At 46.0% G+C, this 20659-nt stretch overlaps 1 protein-coding gene across 4 annotated transcripts in view; it reads left to right on the top strand.

The window, feature by feature from the left end:
- SLC4A5 (solute carrier family 4 member 5) overlaps positions 1-20659 on the top strand; it is a 110735-nt gene that overhangs the window by 79621 nt on the left and 10455 nt on the right. For all 4 annotated transcript variants that reach the window (XM_066377953.1, XM_066377954.1, XM_066377952.1 and 1 more), the window contains 5 exons: positions 336-536; positions 8043-8156; positions 9214-9375; positions 10527-10705; positions 11964-12036. In XM_066377953.1, coding sequence (XP_066234050.1) covers positions 336-536; positions 8043-8156; positions 9214-9375; positions 10527-10705; positions 11964-12036 — 729 coding nt within the window. The remainder of the gene's footprint in view (positions 1-335; positions 537-8042; positions 8157-9213; positions 9376-10526; positions 10706-11963; positions 12037-20659) is intronic.

The following is a 20659-nucleotide window of genomic DNA, read 5'->3' on the forward strand; positions in this document are numbered from 1 at the left end:
AGGACCCATGGGTTGTACCTGAGCTGGGAGTGAGCCTGCTGAGGGAGAGGGCGTCCACCTTCTGTGCCTTTTCTCCCTGCTGATTCAGCAGTGCATCCCAGAACACAGTAAAGAAACACACCCCAGCTTCTAATCTGCCAGGGAGCCTCCTGCTGGTCCTTCCTTAAAGCAACCTGTCTCCAGGAGCATCGCTCTGTTGCTGGGCCCGGTGGACTGAGGGCTAGAGCCCCTCGGAGAGTAGAAGGGGCGTGTGGTCTGCCTGGGGACTACAGGGGAGGCCACAGCTGACCCACCAGGACAGACTGACCATTTCTCTCCTGTTGTTGGTCTTCAAGTACAACCCCCTTAACCTCACAGCGCTGGACTGGTCCCTGCTGAGCAAGAAGGAGTGTCTGAACTATGGTGGGCACCTGCTCGGGAATTCCTGCCAGTTCATCCCAGACTTGGCACTCATGTCCTTCATCCTTTTCTTCGGGACATACTCCATGACCCTGACCCTGAAAAAGTTCAAATTCAGCTGCTATTTCCCTACCAAGGTAAGCTCACTTTGCAGTTAGGAGGCAACCTATAGTCAAACCGTTCGCAAGATCTCCCTGAGATGATTTTGACCCACTCATAGGATGGATACATCAGCACTGGCTCACTGAGGTTTTTCCAATTAAGAGCACAAACTTGGAATCAGAGAGAACTGGGTCCCCTTGTTGTAAAATACCCTTCACAACACTTGGTACTGTCAGATTTTTATCTTTTGTCTTTTTGTGTATTATGTTTTTAAAATTTTTATTTCCCAGATGTATTGCAAATATCTTCTCTCACTCTGTGGTTGGTGTTTTTAACTTTCTTAATGGTATCTTTTTTTTTTTTTTTTTATTCTGAAGCTGGAAACGGGGAAAGACAGTCAGACAGACTCCCGCATGGGCCCGACCGGGATCCACCCGGCACGCCCACCAGGGGCGACGCTCTGCCCACCAGGGGGCGATGCTCTGCTCCTCTGGGGCATCGCTCTGCCGCGACCAGAGCCACTCTAGCGCCTGGGGCAGAGGCCAAGGAGCCATCCCCAGCGCCCGGGCCATCTTTGCTCCAATGGAGCCTTGGCTGCAGGAGGGGAAGAGAGAGACAGAGAAGAAGGAGGGGGGGGGTGGAGAAGCAAATGAGCGCTTCTCCTATGTGCCCTGGCCGGGAATCGAACCCGGGTCCCCTGCACGCCAGGCCCACGCTCTACCGCTGAGCCAACCGGCCAGGGCCTCTTAATGGTATCTTTTTATTAATAGAAATTCTTAGTTTTTCTGTAATCAAATATATTAACGTCTTCCTCAAGGTAAATATTGGACAGAAGATATTCTCTTATGTTATCTTCTGAAAATTTCATTGTTTTCCTTTCATGTTACATCTCCCATCTATCAGAATTGCTTTTGACATATAGTAGAAGATAGTATTTTTTGTTTTTGTATAGATAACCAGTTGTCCCAGAACTTTTTAAAAAAAATTTTAAATCAGTTTTAATGGGGTGACATTGATAAATCAGGGTATATATGTTCAGAGAAAACATCTCCAGGTTATTTTGACATTCGGTTATGTTGCATACCCCTCACCCAACCAGAACTTTTTTTTTTTTTTTTTTTTTTTATCAGAAGGACTTGGGCCCCCCAACCAGAACTTTTTTAAAAAGACCATTCTTTCCCCCACGGTTCTACAATGCTTCCTTTGCCATATATCAAATTTCACACATGATGGGGTCTATTTCTAGGTTTTTTATTCTGTTTCATTGGTTCATTTTTATGCCAATATCACAATCTTCATTTCTATGGCTTATGTAATTTTGTATATCTTACAGACCAACCTTTTTCTCTTTATCCTTCTTTTTCAAGAACGATTTTGGCCTTTTGCATTTCACATAAGTTTTAGAATAATCTTAAATTTCACTAAAATAAAAACTTATTGGAATTTTTATAAGATTATATTAACTCTACATATCAATTTGGGGAAAACTGACACCCTTCCACTTTTAAGTCTTCTGATCTGTAAGTCTGGTATACCTCACCATTTATTTTATTATTTTATTTTTTTGTATTTTTCCGAAGTGAAAAGCATGGAGGCAGAGAGACAGACCCCCTCATGTGCCTGACCAGGATCCACCTGGAAAGCCCACCAGGGAACAATGCTCTGCCCATCTGGGGCATTGCTCCATTGCAACTGGAGCCATTCTAGCACCTGAAGTGGAGGCCATAGAGCCATCCCCACCACCTGGGCCAATTTTGCTCCAAGGGAGCCTTGGCTGCGAGAGGGGAAGAGAGAAATAGAGAGAATGGAGAGGGGCAGGTAGAGAAGCAGAGCCTCTCCTGTGTGCCCTGGCTGGGAATCAAACTCAGGACTTCCACATGCTGGGTGAACGCTCTATTACTGAGCCAACCGGCCAGGGCCTACCTCACCATTTATTAAAGTCTTATTTCTTTCCATAATGTTTTATAGGTTTGGTCTTGAGATCTTGCTCATTTTTTATTAGGTTTATTCCTAGATACTTTATATTTTTATGCTTTGGTAAATGCTAACTACTAGTTTTAACTTTATTTTCTGTTCTGTGAGCAGAACAGAATAAAATATTAATTAATTAATCAAAACAGCACTTGCATATGCGAGTGATAGCTATGTTGTGGAGAGAAGCACTCAGAAGAATTATAGCAACTCTATTCCACCATAAACCTCATAATCCCTCTCCTAAAGCTGTCTTAAATAAATATTACTGCCCTGCTATTACTACCACTACTACTCCTAATAACAATTAAAATCTTTGCCTCACCAGGCACTGGTGCAGTGGATAGAGTGTCAGACTGGGATGCAGAGGACCCAGGTTCAAAACCCCAAGATCACTGGCTCATAAACATGACCCCATGATTGCTGGCTTGAAGTCCCAGGTCTCTGGCTTGAGCCCAAGGTCGCTGGCTTGAGCAAGGGGTCACTCACTCTGCTGTAGCCTCCTGGTCAAGGCACATATGAGAAAACAATCAATGAACAACTAAGGTGCTGCAATGAAGAATTGATGCTTCTCATTTCTCTTTCTTCCTGTCTGTCTCTTGCTCTCTCTGTCTTTCTCACAAAAAAATAAAAGAAAAATAAAAGAAAGAGGCCCTAGCTGCTTGGCTCAGTGTTAGAGCTTCGGCCTGGCATGTGGAAGTCCCAGGTTTGATTCCAAGCTAGGGCACACAGGAAAAGCGCCCATCTGCTTCACCTTTCCTCCTCTCCTTTCTCTCTGTCTCTCTCTTCCCCTCCTGCAGCAAAGGCTCCATTGGAGCAAAAAGTAGGCTTGGGCACTGAGGGTGGCTCCATGGCCTCTGCCTCAGGCACTAGATGGCTCTGGTTGCAAAGGAGCAACGCCCCAGATGGGCCGAGCATCGCCCCCTGGTGGGCTTGCCAGATGGATCCCGCTTGGGCACATGCAGGAGTCTGTCTCTCTGCCTCCCCGGTTCTCACTTCAGAAAAATATAAATAAATAAATAAATAAATAAATAATGAAAAAATAGAAATAATTAAAATCTTTGAATGAATAATTGGACTTTTAGCAATATTTTTTAAAGATGAAATAAAAGTCTCTTTAGGAAGCTTTGCAATATATAAACTGAGTAAAAAATGGTGTGCTTGTGACACAAATGCATCTTTTTTTTTTTTTTGAGAAGAGGGAAGATAGATAGACTCCTGCATGTGCCCTGACCAAGATCAACCCAGCAACCCCTATCTGGGGCCAATGCTCAAATCATTCCAGCTATCCTTAGTGCCTGAGGCCGACACTTGAACCAATCAAGCCACTGTCTGCAAGAGGGGAAGAGAGAAATAAAAGGAAGAGAGAGATAAGGGAAAGAGGGAGGGGAAGTGAAGCAGATGGTCACTTCTTATGTGTGCCCTGACTGGGGATCAAACCTAGGATGTGTGTGCACCACGCTGATGCTCTATCCACTGAGCAAACTGGCCAGGTCCACAAATGCATCTTCAAAAAAAATTATTTTCTTTCTTTCCCACTTCCATTCATATCATATCCCTAAGTCACCTCTTACATAAAAATTCTTGAGCAGTGACTACATCTGAGAATGTCTTTTTCCTAAAGGCTAAATATAATCCATGTGGCATGAAACTCTTTGACCACTATTTTTCCCCTTAAAAAATTCAGGGATACTTTATCGCTTCATTTTCATTTTGAAATATCCTCTAATTTTTGTGAGCTGTATACTTACAAATTGCTCTGTTGCCTCCTAGAATTCAGTATTGCAAAGAAGAGACCAAACTATTTTACACCCATCAGATTGCTAAAATATAAAAGGCTTGGGATCCCAAGTGCTGGAGATGAAAAGCGAGATGGGTGGGAGTGTAACAAGTCCATGCAATTTAGAGAACAGTTGGCACTCTCTGATAGGGCTGAAGAGGGATATGATCTTTAGCCTGGCACTTTATCAGGTCTACACCCCAGAGAAACTCACACATGTACAAGAATGATTATAAAAACATTGATCCTGCCAGACCAGGCGGTGGCACAATAGATTGATCATGGACATACAATACTGAGGATCCAGGTTTGAAATCCCAAAGTTGCCAGCTTGAACGAGAAATGATCCCATTGTCACTGGCTTGAAGCCCACAGCCTCTGGCTTGAGCAAGGGGTCACTGGCTCAGCTGAAGCCCTCTGGTCAAGGCATGTATGAGAAAACAATCAATGAATAATTAAAGTGCCACAACAACAGGTTGATGCTTCTCATCTTTCTCCCTTCCAGTCTGTCTGTCTCTCTAAAAAAATGAAAATATAAACGCATTGATTTTAAGAGGAAAACAATGGAAATAATCTAAATGCATGTATCAATAAGAGAATAAAGAAATAATTGAAAACCAACCATGCAAACATTAAGCTGCAATGCTACCTCTATCTAGCAGGCATCCCCAAACTACGGCCCGCGGGCCGCATGCGGCCCCCTGAGGCCATTTATCCGGCCACCCACCGCACTTCCGGAAGGGGCACCTCTTTTATTGGTGGTCAGTGAGAGGAGCACTGTATGTGGTGGCCCTCCAATGGTCTGAGGGACAGTGAACTGGCCCCCTGTGTAAAAAGTTTGGGGACCCCTGAGAGTATCACAAACATAATGTTGAGCAAATAAAGTAAATTTTAGATTACAAATAATTAGATACCATTTATGTAAATTTTTTTATTTTATTTTAATGTATTGATTTTAGCAAGAGAAGAAGGGTGAGATGGGAACATCAAGCTTTTCCTTTCGCTTCAGGACAATGCTCTAACCAACCGAACTATCTGGCCAGGGCCATTTATGTAAAATTTTAAAACATGCAAAACAATGTCATATTTAGTTTAAAGTTATATATATACATATATATAGAGAGAGAGATAGTAAAAAAAAATAATAAACTCAAATTCAGACCAGTGGATCTCTCTAGAAGAATGCCACTGGGTGATAGATCAATGATAGGCATTGACTAAACAGGTACATTGTTATTTCTTAAGCTGGGAGGGAGTTCACAGCTGTTTATTATATCTATCTTTATACTAGATTGGATGTGAAATTGCTTACAGTACGTCTTTACTTAACATCATTGATAGATTCTTGGAAACTGGCTTTATGCAAAATGACATATAAGCAAACCAATTTTACCATAGCCTAATTGATATAAACAAGAGTTAAGTTCTTGTGGTATGTTTCTGGTCACAGAAACATCGTCAAACTTACAAATAAAGACCCAAAACACTTATAATATCAAACATTGAAATAAATGTGTACTATATATAAATTTAAGAAAGGTTAATAAAAACAAGTAAGAAATTCTTTTCCAACTGGCTTATTCCAGTTCAGGGTCGTAGGAGGCCAGAGCTGATTCCAGCAGCTCAGAGTGCCAGGAAGGACCCACCCTGAACAGAATGCCCTTCTATCTCTGGGCACCTCACACACACACCACCTGCAGACTGCACAATGTAGACACACCAGTCATCTCACATGCACATCTTTGGGATGAAGGAGGCAGCTGGAGTCCCCGGAGAAAACCCATGCGGATGTGAGGAGATTATGCCAACTCCACACAGACAGTGGTCCTGGCCAGGAAGAGATATTTTTCCCCCATCGACATGATAACAAAACAACATTAAACAACATAATGTTAAAAACAAAAACAAAAACAATGTTATTGGAGGACCTGCTGTATATTTAAATGTTTTGACCTACAAAAAATAGTTGGCAAATTCATATGGTCTAACTTAATAACTTTTTGATCTGGGGGCTTAGGGATATTGTAGGAAATCAGGCATAAACCTAGGAAGCACACTCCTTGGTTTCATGTGACCAATGTTTTCTACAATCATAAAAATATAAAGCTGGTATTGACTTTCAACTTTTAGCATCAACTTAAGGGATAAAACACAAAAGGAAAGTTTACAGAAGAGAATATGAGCATTCTCAGCTTTGATGATGTAAAGATCAGAGTGGATCAGTCAGCGATGGAAGGGGTTGGAGAGGAGAACAGTGGTGGGAAGGCAGGGGCGCAAGCCCAGCCTTCCACGATGGAGAAGGAGGGAATGGCAAAAGTCAGTGAGAGAAGCTTTGGTTATATCATCTGAACGGGCAAAGGAAACCCTATTCCCAGCCTTTGAGTGTTTAAAAACAACTCTCAAAGACTGGGAATTGGGAAAGAGCAGGAGGAATAGAGTAAGTAAGCTAAATCCTCATCAAAAGATAATGCCTTAGGTCAGTAAATCAAAATATAAAAGTCTAGCATATTTGTTAATGACATGAAGAAAACTACCAGAACCACTAAAATCAAGCAGACATAAGGGTGTATCCAGAGGGAGGCTGAAGTGAGGAAGGGTGAGGGGGGGGGGTGCTTTGCCCTTTATATTATGTGAGTTTTTAATGAATTACATGTTTGCTTGTTTGTTTTTATTCAGTGAGAGGAAGGGAGGCAGAGAGACTCCCACATACACCCGGACAAGGATCCACCCTACAAGCCCCTACCAGGCGTTGCTCTGTTGTTACTCAGCAACCGAGCTCTTTTAGTGCCTGAGGCAGAGGCCATGGAGCCATCCTCAGCACCCAGGGCCAACTCGCTACAACTGACCCTTGGCTGCAGGAGTAGAAGAGAGAGCGAGAGAGTGAGAACGAGAGAGAGAGAGAGAGAGACAGAGAGACAGAGAGAGACAGAGAGAAGCCAGAGGGGGAGGAGTGGAGAAGCAGATGGGCACATCTCCTGTGTGCCTTGAGCAGAAATTGAACCTGGGACTTCCACACACCAGGCTGATGCTCTACCACTGAGCAAACCGGCCAGAAAATTACATGTTATTTTAATACCAGTTTTAAATGGGAGTAGGAGGTAGAGGGAATGAATTCATTGTGCCATACGTAACCTGCCCCTGCCCTTCCTGCTTTCCCTGTTGTTCTCTGGAAACTGCTGTCTCTGAAGAGACACAGAAAAGGTGACAGGGTAGCCAGTGGTGTGAAAGGGCAGTTGGACAGGGAGGTGAGATCCAGTGCTTGTCCTGGGAAGGGCCCCCTGAAACAGGAGCAAGTGGCTAAGGACTCTAGGTGGACAGAAGGTCTGAGAGTACCCAGAAGTCCCCAGTGGAGTTGGGGGCCTTCTCTTCCCAGCCCAGTGGCAGTGCAACAATCTGCCACATATTTTTAGGAGCTAAGATTTTCTTCAGAGTTCAGCCCTTATCCCTACCATCCCTGCTGGGTGACTCAGTGTCTTCATATCAAAAAATGTCAGCAATGGCTCCCATGCCACGTAGATGACATTTCCTACTCTAATATACGCCAAGCCCTTGGAATGCATCATAGCTCACTCATGCCTATGAGGTAGGTGCTATCCTTATCTCCAGTTAACAGATGACGAAACCCAGGGTCCAAGATATGACATGCTTCTTCCCCAAGATAACATAGCCGGCAAAGGCTGAGCCAGGATTCAAGCCTAGGTCGAGCCCAAGCTCTTAACCATTCTTTTCTCTGCTGCCTGGGAACTGGGTCCACCTGCTGTACTTTATTCACTTCCCCATCTTTCTGCAGGTCCGGGCCCTAGTAGCTGACTTTTCCATTGTCTTCTCCATCCTGTTGTTCTGTGGAATTGATGCCTGTTTCGGGCTGGAAACACCCAAGCTGCACGTGCCCAGTGTCATCAAGGTTTGCTCCGGGCATTAGCTCCACTGCACACCAGCCGTGGATCCTTTACCCTCTGCACTGATCCAATTGTTACATCCTCTCAGCCAAGTGACCCTGTGGGTTCTCTGCATGCTCGACCCTTCCTGTGGAGAACAGCCTCCAGGGGATGGGCCTCTGAGATGGCGGGCTGGGGCCACATTCACAATGAAACCCCACTGGGTAGCCACAGCGTGGAGGGGGTGCTGGGCTCGAGCTGAAGTCCCTTAAGGATTCCCAAGGCCACCTGGGTTCTGTGGAAAATGATCCCTTAGAACAGTGATTCTCAAGGTGTGGTCCCGGACCAGCACTAAGAGAACCACTACTTCACAAATTCCCCCTTAGTCCAGAGTCTGGGGCATTTGCTTGTAGTCCTGCTACACCGGGCGGGGTGGTCAGGTTCTAGAACTGGCCCTTCCTGCCTTTGAGGGCTTGACCTTTGCAATATTACTTTAGGGTGCTCCTAGGGAGCTTAAACACACCTCGTGAAACTGGTGTTGGCCTTGAAAATTAAAGTACCTCGTTCTCTAAGTAAAATGAAAGATAAACTTCAGCTCCACTCCTGCACAGACAATCCCTTATTCTCAACATGCAAGTCTGACTTGACGTTCGGTGTTTTCCAGATGATTCTATAATGCTCCCCAGACAGGTGGCTCCCAAGGGATGCAGGAGCAACAGGCACTGGGCCCATCAAATTCTTTATTCTTGCCCTTGGGCTGCCTGTTTAGTTTGCAGTTCGTGGTGACCTGGAGCTCCCTCCCAATGCCCTCTGCCTGTGCACCTCACTGTTTCTTAACCAGTCCCAGGCAGCTGCCACAATGGTCCCTTGAGTCCTGCACAGGCAGGGTCCTTCCCAGGTCTGTCTGTCTCAGGGTCTCTTTCCCCTAAAGTTGCCGGTGCTAATGTCTTTAAGGGAAAAGATTGCACTTGGAAAGTGCCCCAGGTGGAGGAACGGCAGGAAGGTGGGGAGAGGGTGGCCCTGGGCGGCAAGTGCACTGGGACAGGGAGAGAGGAAAGGGCCCTCTGTGTTTGCTCCACTCAGCCCACACGGCCAGACCGAGGCTGGTTCGTGGCCCCCTTTGGGAAGAACCCGTGGTGGGTGTACCTGGCGAGCATCCTGCCCGCTCTGCTGGTGACCATCCTGATATTCATGGACCAGCAGATCACGGCCGTCATCGTCAACCGGAAGGAAAACAAGCTGAGGGTAAGGCTGGTGCTAGGAGCAGGGGCACTGGCTCTTTCTTCCCACAAGATCAGAAGGAATGGAGGGGGCTGATGATGCATTTGTCAAAATTCTGGGTCATTTGTGAAGCAAAATATGAAACCAGAACTCTGGAGTTCTGGTGTGTGGGGAGAAATGTGACCTCCAGCTGCAATAAGGCCACCAGGGCAAGGTGACTTGATCTAAAGACCAGGACCAAGTCCACAGGGAACCTGGCTTCTCCCAAGCAGGCCCTCCAGCTGTATACCACCTGACAGTGAACTTGGGAGTCCGAGCAGAGCGTAATGGAGATTTTGACCCAGAACCATGAGACAGAGGAGCTTCCTTAGCTCTCCTGGTCCCTGCAACTCCCCACCCCACCTCCGGGTCTGAGGAGAGTCAGGCTACCCTCTCCCTCATCCCAATCTGGACCGCCCGAGGTTTGGTAGGGCCTATCCCAGCCAGGGCCCCCATTCAGGAGCTGCAGAGATATTGTGACCACTGGTAGGAACTCTTCTACCCAAGCCCAGGGCCTCTCCAAGTCTGATCACCCCTCGTCGCCCTCCTCTGTGTCCCTTCCCTGGCTCATGAAACCCTGAGGTTCGTGAGGCCTGATCACTTCAAGATGGAAGTCCCTTTAAAGTTCCCTCTAGATCAGGGGTAGTCAACCTTTTTATACCTACCGCCCACTTTTGTATCTCTGTTAGTAGTAAAAGTTTCTAACTGTCCACAGGTTCTACAGTAATGGTGATTTATAAAGTAGGGAAGTAATTTTTACTTTATAAAATTTATAAAGCAGAGTTACAGCAAGTTAAAGCATATAATAATAATTACTTACCAAGTACTTTATGTTGGATTTTCGCTAAGTTTGGCAGAATAAATCTTTATAAAACAACTTACTATAGTTAAATTTATCTTTTTATTTATACTTTGGTTGCTCTGCTACTGCCCACCATGAAAGCTGGAACGCCCACTAGTGGGCGGTAGGGACCAGGTTAACTACCACTGCTCTAGAATAGATGGTCAAGGGAAGCATTTGAACTATGTTCAACAAAATGATCACTTTGGGGAGATTTCTGTCTAACCCACCCCACCCCAAACAGATGGTCAGCATCAGGCTCCTAGCAGCTTCTCCTCTCCTGCCGCCCCTGCAGAAGGCTGCTGGCTACCACCTGGACCTGTTCTGGGTGGGCATCCTTATGGCCCTGTGCTCCTTCATGGGCCTCCCCTGGTACGTGGCTGCCACAGTCATCTCCATTGCCCACATCGACAGCCTCAAGATGGAAACGGAGACCAGTGCCCCAGGGGAGCAGCCTCAGTTCCTGGGGGTCAGGTAGGTGGGGTTCCAGGCCGGGGGACCACCTGAGCAGGAGAGGTCAGATTAGGGAAGGGGGAGCAGGTTTTTCTTACCATCAAGGTATTTGGGCAAAAAGGAGACCTGCTCTGACCGCCCAGGGGCCACATGGATAGAAGTGATATTTCTAAAGGGAGGGAGGAGGAAGACGGAAATTCAGCTCTAAGTGGTGCTTTTTTTCTGAATAGATTCCAAACAGTATGCCACTGTGGCCCAAACACACACTCTCAGCTCTCACCTTGATAGGCCACTCAGGAACTCCACAGGCCACTTCTGACCTGTCCCTTTGTCTCCTCTTTAAAATGCCCTGCTGCCACTGTCCTCCGAAGCCCTCCTGTGGGTTTGGGTCCTGCTCAATCTCTACTCCTCCAGAAAACCTCCCAGGATTGCTCCCACTACTGACCTGTGTGGTACATGGCCTATCACCTCTGTTCCTCACATGCCCGATGTCAGGTCCCTGATCTGTTTCAGACAGAAAAGCATCTCTTCCACTGCTTAGGGTCTCCGGGGTGAGCTTATGCCAGACACTGGCGCTCTCAGAAGTGGCTGTCCTAAGACAGCCTCAGGAGACCTGACTTGCACAGCCAGCTCTGAGCGAGACTTCTCTGGTCAGGACAGGGTCCCCTCCAAGACCCTTGAGCCCCAGACAGCTGGGCCTGAGCGTCTGCCCCAACACCTCCAGCTCCCACCTGCATTGTCTCCAGACCTGGGCACATAAGAAAACACTCCTGCTCCCCCACCCCTCACACCGCTCTGCCAGCAGCCAGGCCTCTTCCCCCAAATCCTCATTTGTCATCCTGGCAAATGTAGGATCTTATTATAGTAAAAGGGCAGGGATAATAAGCACTCTAGATCCCATTTTATCCTCACAACAACCCCCAGGTGGGGGCCATTATGTCTCTTCTACTGAGGTGAAGACCTTCAGGGCCTGATGCCACACAACTAGTAAGTGTCAGAGTCAACCTAAGTCTGTCTGGCTCACGCACCCCCAGTATTAGTCGCTGCACGGGACAGCCTCCCAAACATCCCTACAAAATGCCCTTGCTTCTGTTTGGGCTCCCTCTTCTCTTGTGCGCTGGTCAGCTGGGCCCTGGGTAGTGGGCTTACTCTCTGGAATGGCGGACAAGGCAGAGGCCAGAACCTTGGACGTAACGTTGAGGTGCCTATAGAGGGCCAGAGGGCAGGCATGGCATGGAGCATCTCCCAGTCTGCCTGACCGCGTGCTCTTCTCTGCCAGGGAACAGAGAGTGACTGGCACCATCGTCTTCATCCTGACCGGGATCTCCGTCTTCCTGGCTCCTGTCCTGAAGGTGAGGCTCTGTACCCTCCCCCAGAGCCCTGTCTGCCTGAGAAACCACTGACCTGATGCCTCAGAGAGGAGGGAAGGGTCCCCAAATGACCCTTCCTTGCTATTAGGCCAAAGAGATGTGTCATCAGCAGCACTGTTTCTGGAATATTGTATTATTTTTTATCAGCAGTGAGCAGTCCTCAGGGCCTTCTCCACCCCTCCCAGGGGCCACCTGCACCTTCCTGTAAAACACTCCTCCCTTGGAAAGTTCTACCAAGTGCCACCCTTGCTTAGATCAGGAGCCTCCCGAGCTGGCTGTCTCCACATTGTTGTGTTTCCGGCTTGGCTCTCTAGAGCCTCCTTGCTCACCATTTGCTGAAATTTGAAACTTGCAGAGGAAGGCTTCTGTGTTCTTGGGACCCATTTTCTGCTTTTCTGTTTTGCAAGTCTTGGGCACAGAAGTGCCTTTTCTCCCCACACGGTCTGAAGCTCCTCTCCCTCATGTCCCTGCAAACCAGCTGAAAGCTCTGAAGTCAACTAGGAATCCCTTGAGAGTGTGTGTCCTCAGAAAGGTCTCTCTCTGCTCAGGTTTCTCCCTCTCTCCGTTCCAGCCATTCACCTGCCGTACTTGGCTTCCATAACAAAACACCACAGACGGAGTGGCTTCAACAACAGACACTCATGTTCTCACAGTCCTGGAGGCTAGAAGTTCAAGAGAAAGGTGTTGGCAGGGTTGGTTTCTTCTAAGGCCTCTATCCTTGGCTTGCAGATGCCACCTTCTCCCTGTGTCCTCACATGCTTGTGTCCTAACCCAGTGGTCGGCAAACTCATTAGTCAACAGAGCCAAATGTCAACAGTACAACGATTGAAATTTCTTTTGAGAGCCAAAAATTTTAAAGTTAAACTATATAGGTAGGTACATTGTTATTAACTTAATTAGGGTACTCCTAAGCTGGCCTTTGCGCCCGCACGTGGTATTTTGTGGAAGAGCCACACTCAAGGGGCCAAAGAGCCACATGTGGCTCGTGAGCCGAGGTTTGCTGACCACTGTCCTAACCCATTCCTCTTATGAGGACAACAGTCATATTGGATTAGGTTCTACCCATTTGACTGCATTTTACCTTAGTTATCTGTTTAAAGAACCTATCTCTGCCTAACCAGGTGGTGGTACAGTGGATAGAGCATCGGACTGGGACGTGGAGGACCCAGGTTTGAAACCCTGAGGTCGTCAGCTTGAGCACGGGCTCATCTGGTTTGAGCAAGGCTCACCAGCTTGAGCCCAAGGTCCCTGGCTTGAGCAAGGGGTCACTAGGTCTGCTGTAGCCGCCCCAGTCAAGGCACATATGAGAAAGCAGTCAGTGAGCAACTGAGGTGCCGCAACCAAAGAGTTGATGCTTCTCATCTCTCTCCTTTCCTGTCTGTCTGTCTCTATCTGTCTCTCTCTCTGTCTCTGTCACAAAAAAAAGAAAGAAAAAGAAAAAAAAAGAACCTATCTTCAAAGGCATTCATATTCTGAGGTACTGGGCATTAGAACTTTAACATATGAATTTGGAGGGACACTAGTCAGCCCATGACACCGATCAATGGCCCTTGAATTAATCTCAGTTGGAGATGCCCTAATCTTTTGCACATATTACCCCCCTTTGAATATCTCAGAACAACTCATCCTGGGGTGACCTTATAAAAAACAAAAACTTAAAAACCATGATATTAACTGATACATTTACAATGGAAAATATTTCTAAGCTTGAGAACTGGTGGGGCACACCCAAACAGCAGGTTTGAGGTGGAATATTTCTTTAAAGGATGTTTTCATTGTGCCAAAGACATTACATACAGGTGGGCAGGCATTTTGTTTATCTAAATATCTTAAGTGGCCAGGGAATATTTAATTTTGTAGAGAGGGTTTCAAAGAATTACTGTGCTTGTTAATCCTGAAACTGTTTAACAAGACAAGTATTTGCATAAAAGCTCAAATCTAAGAACATCCTACTTTAGGGGCCTGGAGTTCCCGCAAATGTTTTGCAGATGGCAGTGTTCACATCTCCGTGAGAGAGCCCAGGTGACCTGAGGCACGCCATCCTGGCTGGCTGTCGGTTGTGCTCAGGAATTTAGTCTTTTTTTTTTTTTTTGTATTTTTCTGAAGCTGGAAACGGGGAGAGACAGTCAGACAGACTCCCGCATGCGCCCAACCAGGATCCACCCGGCACGCCCACCAGGGGAGATGCTCTGCCCACCAGGGGGCGATACTCTGCCCCTCCGGGGCGTCACTCTGCCGCGACCAGAGCCACTCTAGCACCTGGGGCAGAGGCCAAGGAGCCATCCCCAGCGCCTGGGCCATCTTTGCTCCAATGGAGCCTTGGCTGCGGGAGGGGAAGAGAAAGACAGAGAGGAAGGAGGGGGGTGGGGGTGGAGAAGCAAATGGGCGCTTCTCCTATGTGCCCTGGCCGGGAATCGAACCCGGGTCCCCCGCACGCCAGGCCGATGCTCTACCGCTGAGCCAACTGACCAGGGCCAGGAATTTAGTCTTTTAACTGCAGCTCTTATTCGTATTTGAATAGAACTCAAAGCAGTTAGAAAATCCCTCCTTTTGTTCCATTTATAATGTGGCCATTCTCTTGTGGATGCACTTACTATGAGTATAGTAAGTAGTAAATTATAGTAAATTTTTGTTTTGGCACTAATATTGTCTATCTTCTGAATATTCTATAAATAGCAGGTCCACAGAGAATACTTAAAATGATTAAAAGGAAATTAGTTCTATGCATAAGATTTGACATTATCAAAGTCTTTCATGGTCATGCTTAATGATGTGTAGTCACATCGCTCATTTTGGGGTGATATGTAATAGTTTGCTAATTTAAGCAGTAATAGAAACTCGTTTCTTGGCTCAAATGTTGTAACTTTTTAAATCAGTGTACTGTATTTTTGTACTAACTTATGTACCTTATAAAAATAAATGGGTTCTATTAGTAGGGTAAGATGCCAGATATGGGGAGATGTTCATTATTACTCTGGCTATTTTGGAAAAGTTTCCATGGGCTCAGAGGTGGATTTAACGGCAGGCACATCAGGTGCGCGCCGTGGGCCCCGACTTCTGAAGGGCCCCGCAAAACCCCAACTTTACACTTTTTTCTAATGACACCAAGTTTGGTTTCATATGTGCAATTTTAACATTAATAGTACATAATTATTTTTTATTTATTTAAACATATGGTTAACATTTATTTTTGTTTTCCCTGTCTCTCTCGCTTTTTTAAGGGGCCCGATATTTTCTTCTGCACTTGGGGCCTAAACCGACCTTAGTCTGCCTCTGCATGGACCCCATAGCTCCAAACATTTGGCTATTATTGTTTTTTGCATTTCATCACAACAGGATTTGAAAAGTCTTGTCCATGTTCTTTTGGGATAAGATCAGAAAAAAATATAATATTTTACTTAACCACCAAATAATCTGGCAAACAAACTAAAAATAAGTCTGAAGGCTTTGCTATAAATAAATAATAGAGATTTATTCAAGGGTCTTAGAGTTTGCAGTCGGAACACAGCCAGGCAAAAACCTAGAGGAGAGGTGTTCCAAAGAAGAAAGGAAGGTTAAAAGTTCTTACAGTAAACAGTACATTCTTGGGCATTATCAGTCCTGCATTCTTAGCCCTAGGATTGGTCCAGGACAGTTATCAGACAGATGTCAGGCTGTCAAGATGATGGATGCCAGGAGGTCTGGAAGGTCGGTGCTGGGAGGTCTGGTCACGTCCCCGTGATCTGGATAACAGATGTCAAGTGGTTATACATGCCAGTCTCTCAGGGAGTAGTCAGGTGGCCTGGATACATGAGTCCTTCAGGAGGTAATTAGAGGGTTACCTGGAGGCCCAGATGTATATCCAGGCATTGATGCAGGACTGGAAAGTTAAAAAAAATTAAGTTCCCAGGCTAGTTAGAATGGACTCTGTCATTAGGCCTCAACCTTCATAATGTTAATACATATAGCAGCTTGGTTAAAATGACTGCATTTTATATATTCCTTACCTTCACTCTTTCATCGATCTATTTGCTAAATTTTTTTTTTTTTTTTGTATTTTTCTGAAGCAGGAAACGGGGAGACACAGTCAGACAGACTCCCGCATGCGCCCAACCGGGATCCACCCGGCGCGCCCACCAGGGGCGACGCTCTGCCCACCAGGGGGCGATGCTCTGCCGCGACCAGAGCCACTCCAGCGCCTGGGGCAGAGACCAAGGAGCCATCCCCAGCGCCCGGGCCATCTTTGCTCCACTGGAGCCTTGGCTGCGGGAGGGGAAGAGAGAGACAGAGAGGAAGGAGGGGGGTGGGGGTGGAGAAGCAAATGGGCGCTTCTCCTATGTGCCCTGGCCAGGAATCCAACCCGGGTCCCCCGCACGCCAGGCCGACGCTCTACCGCTGAGCCAACCGGCCAGGGCCTATTTGCTAAATTTTATAGCAAAGAAGACCCATCTAGATTTTCTTGATCATAAGATTTAGAGTTCTGATTTGATTATATCAAGGCATATACTTTTATATATATTTATAAAGATGGGCTTTCAGGGGAAGTGAACAACTTGACACACGCTTCTTCCGAGACTGATTCTATCAGACTGCTCTGGAGAAAGAGGATCTTTGAGGCACCATTTCCCCATCACAACCCAACAACTATCCTGTTCAAGTTCTTTCTATCATAACCAAGCAAAATAAAATTACTTCTAATTTTGCCTGACCAGGCGGTGGCGCAGTGGATAGAGCATTGGACTGGGATGCAGAGGACCCAAGTTCGAGGCCCCGAGGTCACCAGCTTGAGCGCAGGCTCATCTGGTTTGAGCAAGAAGCCCACTAGCTTGAGCCCAAGGTCGCTGGCTCCAGCAAGGGGTTACTTGGTCTGCTGAAGGCCCGCGGTCAAGGCACATATGAGGAAGCAATCAATGAACAACTAAGGTGTTGCAATGCACAATGAAAAACTAATGATTGATGCTTCTCATCTCTCTCCATTCCTGTCTGTCTGTCCCTGTCTATCCCTCTCTCTCTCTGAAAAAAAAAAATTACTTCTAATTTTAAAAAAGGCTTCAAAATTGTTAGTTTAGTGGATAAAAGCATTATTATTAGCTGATGCCAGTATTAAATACTAGATTGATTTCAGGTCAAAGAATAGGTATTTTGTATAACCAGTTCAAGAAAAATATAACTTAATCCAGATCTGACAGCTTAGATTTAATCCCAGCACTTATTTCCAATAAAGATTTTTTTTTCTATAAAGCTTGTTTAACTTTTTGTATCTGTAAGTTTGCCCAGGTCTTCCAAATTAGGCAGAGCTGAGTACTAGACTCATAGACAACCTAGCCTAGAGAGCTATCTATACATGACCATACTTTAATTGAAATCTTCCATTCTTGCGTATATTGCCAACAGAGATGTCCCCTGATGCTCCAAATTTTAGAGGGTGCAAATTGGATCCAGTTACTAGTGTATCTTTTCATGTTTCTGTATTACATATTTTTCGCTCCATAAGATGCATTTTTTTTTCTCCCAAAAGTGGAGGGGAAAATGCCCGTGTGTCTTATGGAGCGAAAAATATGGTATTTTATTAAATATTTTAATACACCATTTGGTTCAGAATATTTTTTTTCTTGTTTTCTTCCTTAAAACCCTAGGTGTGTCTTATGGTCAGGTGTGCATCTTATGAAGCGAAAAATACAGTAGTTATTAAACTATACCTGTCTTTGTACTGATTCCTCCAGTAGAGTTAGTTCTGTTCCAGGACTTCTCAAATTGTAATGTCTATAAAAATCATCTGGAATCATGTTAAGGGAAGATACTGATTGAGTAGGTCTGGAGGGGACCCAAAATTCTGCATTTTTAACAAGCTCACGGGTGGTGCCGGTGATACTGAACCAAGACCACACTTTGAACAGCAAGGAATGAAATCTCCATCTCTCTCTGTCTCTCTGTCTCTCCTTCCCTCTCTCTTTCTCAGTGGGCAGTGGTACTGATTTAGACACAGTGATGTCTATTGTTAGAGGACCAGTCGTAATCTTCCGTCTTTCCATGGCCAATTTGCAAATCTTTGGTTATCTTGCCAAATGAGGGCGCTGGGGGATGAAGCGGCCATTTATCTGATGGGAAGCAGAAATGATTTATGCAGTCAGCATTTTACCAGTCCATCCCAAAGCCTGAAGTTTTTTGTTTGTTTGACTTTTGCTTCCACTTTGCCACAGCTCTTCAGAAATGTGGGTTTCTCTATCCTGTTTCAGAGGAACTGCTGGCCATGTCAGAAACTTCCCCTCTGAACCCCGTGTTGTTTTCATGATCTCATCCTCAAATTCTCTCGGAAGGCTGTGAGGGGCTTGTGTTTGTGGGACTGTGATCACTGTTAATTGCTTTAAGAGCTGGTATAAAGTTGACATTTAGAGGCACCTTTCTACCCCTTTACTGTGTCATTGGTCTTGGAAAAGGCCCTTTCCCTGGGGATAAGGAAGATTTGTGATGATTCATCTAGAATTCTGGATCACAGCCCCATCACTGGTGGGAATGTGACATCGTGGACCTTTGGGAATTGCTGGGAAAGCTGCTTGAGCCTGTAAATAACAGGACTGGAGACAATGGCCTAGGCTTGGTAGTCAGGCACAGGTAACTACATATTATCTAAGACAGCTCAGTTCTCCATTAGATGTGGTTTCTGCACTCATTAGGGCAAAAGGAAGTTTTAAGCCTTCTTAAATTGTTATTACAGATATTACAGATTATAGCTGTCTTTTTATTATTACTATTATTATTAAGTGAGAGGTGAGAGGCAGGGAGGCAGAGATAGACTCCTGCATGCGACCCAACCAGGATCCAATTGGCAAGCCCCCTATGGGGCAATGCTCTGCCCATCTGGGGCTGCTGTTCCATTGCTCAGCAACTGAGCCTTCTCAGCACCTAAGGCGAGGCCATGGAGCCATCCTCAACTCCTGGGGCCAACTTGCTTCAACTGAGCCATGGCAGTGGGAGGTGAAGAGAGAGAAGGGAGAAGGGAAGGGATGGAGAAGCAGGTGGTCATTTCTCCTGTGTGCCCTGACTGGGAATAGAACCCCAGACTTCCACATGCGGGGGACTGATGCTTTACTGCTGAGCCAGTTGGCCGGGCCCTTTTTTATTTAAGATTTTATTTTTTCTCAATTGCTCCCACTTTGAGAACAGTTAGTACAGTGTTGCTCATTTACATGTTTACCCTGTTTCATAATCCAACCATAGTCTCCTAAACCGTGTGCGAGTGGAACGGTGCTGCACCCGCACTTCCTTTCCCTGTTCCAATGTCTTAGATTGAGGTTTACAGCATGTGGGTCCAAAACCTGTTTTATGTTTTAAATTTTTTTTTAATTTTTTATTTATTTTAAAAGAGAGGTATTTACTTGGTTAGATTGATTGACATTCTGAAATGGTGCCTTACAGTTGGGCATAGGACTTTAGTTCGCCCACGTGTTCCAACTCATCAGCCGCGGGATTGAGACAGAGCTGTCTGGTTCATTATGTGAGCAGCAGGTGCTGAGAAAGACAAAGAGAAAAGATACAGAAACACAGCTGAGAGAAACAGTGAAGAAATACACCTCAAAAGGCTTCTAAAGAGTCATAATGATGATTATAGAACACTATCAATGCCATGATCCTACTTTTGAGAAAGCAATCTACCTGTAAGCATATCGGAAGGAAGGATACCCGGCAAATCATTAGTAGTTAGTTGGCATAAGTGGTGGCTGGTGTATACATTCTGTTTTGTTCCTTTTTTTTTTTTTTTACAGAGACAGAGAGTGAGTCAGAGAGAGGGATAGACAGGGACAGACAGACAGGAATGGAGAGAGATGAGAAGCATCAATCATTAGTTTTTCATTGTGCGTTGCAACACCTTAGTTGTTCATTGATTGCTTTCTCATATGCGCCTTGACCACAGGCCTTCAGCAGACCGAGTAACCCCTTGCTGGAGCCAGGACTTTGGGCTCAAGCTAGTGGGCTTCTTGCTCAAACCAGATGAGCCCGTGCTCAAGCTGGTGACCTCGGGGCCTCGAACCTGGGTCCTCTGCATCCCAGTCCGACACTCTATCCACTGCTCCACCGCCTGGTCAGGCCCATTTTTCATGTGATTGTGTGTGCTGCGTGAGTTTTTTTAATCAGCAGGTACTCCCAGCTGATGTAGGTCAGCTCACTAAAGGTATATAGCTCCCTACAAGCTGAGCAATGCAGCTTTGGGGGCCCTTCAACAGGGCCTGGAGGTGGGAAGAGACAGACAATATTTGACAGGGGGCTTTCTATGGAACTTTCCCATGTTCCAGAAGCTATGCCTGCCTGACCTGTGGTGGTGCAGTAGATCAAGCGTTGACCTGGAACGCTGAGGTCCCCAGTTCAAAACCCTGGGCTTGCCCGGTCAAGGCACATATGGGAGTTAATGTTTCCTGCTCCTCCCCCCCCCCTTCTCTCTCTCTCTATCTCTCTCTGTGTCTCTCTTCTCTAAAATGAATAAATAAAAATAAAATAAATAAGTAAAAATAAAAAATAAAAACAGAAGCTATGCCTTCAGACCACTTGACTTCCGCAGGGTGGGAAGCGGGTGGGGGGGCAGTCTGGGAGAGCAGCTGCAATGGTGGGCTGGCTGCCCCAGGTAGAGAAA

This window comes from Saccopteryx leptura, chromosome 3 (genome assembly GCF_036850995.1).
Source record: "Saccopteryx leptura isolate mSacLep1 chromosome 3, mSacLep1_pri_phased_curated, whole genome shotgun sequence".
In the NCBI taxonomy this organism is placed as follows: domain Eukaryota; kingdom Metazoa; phylum Chordata; class Mammalia; order Chiroptera; family Emballonuridae; genus Saccopteryx; species Saccopteryx leptura.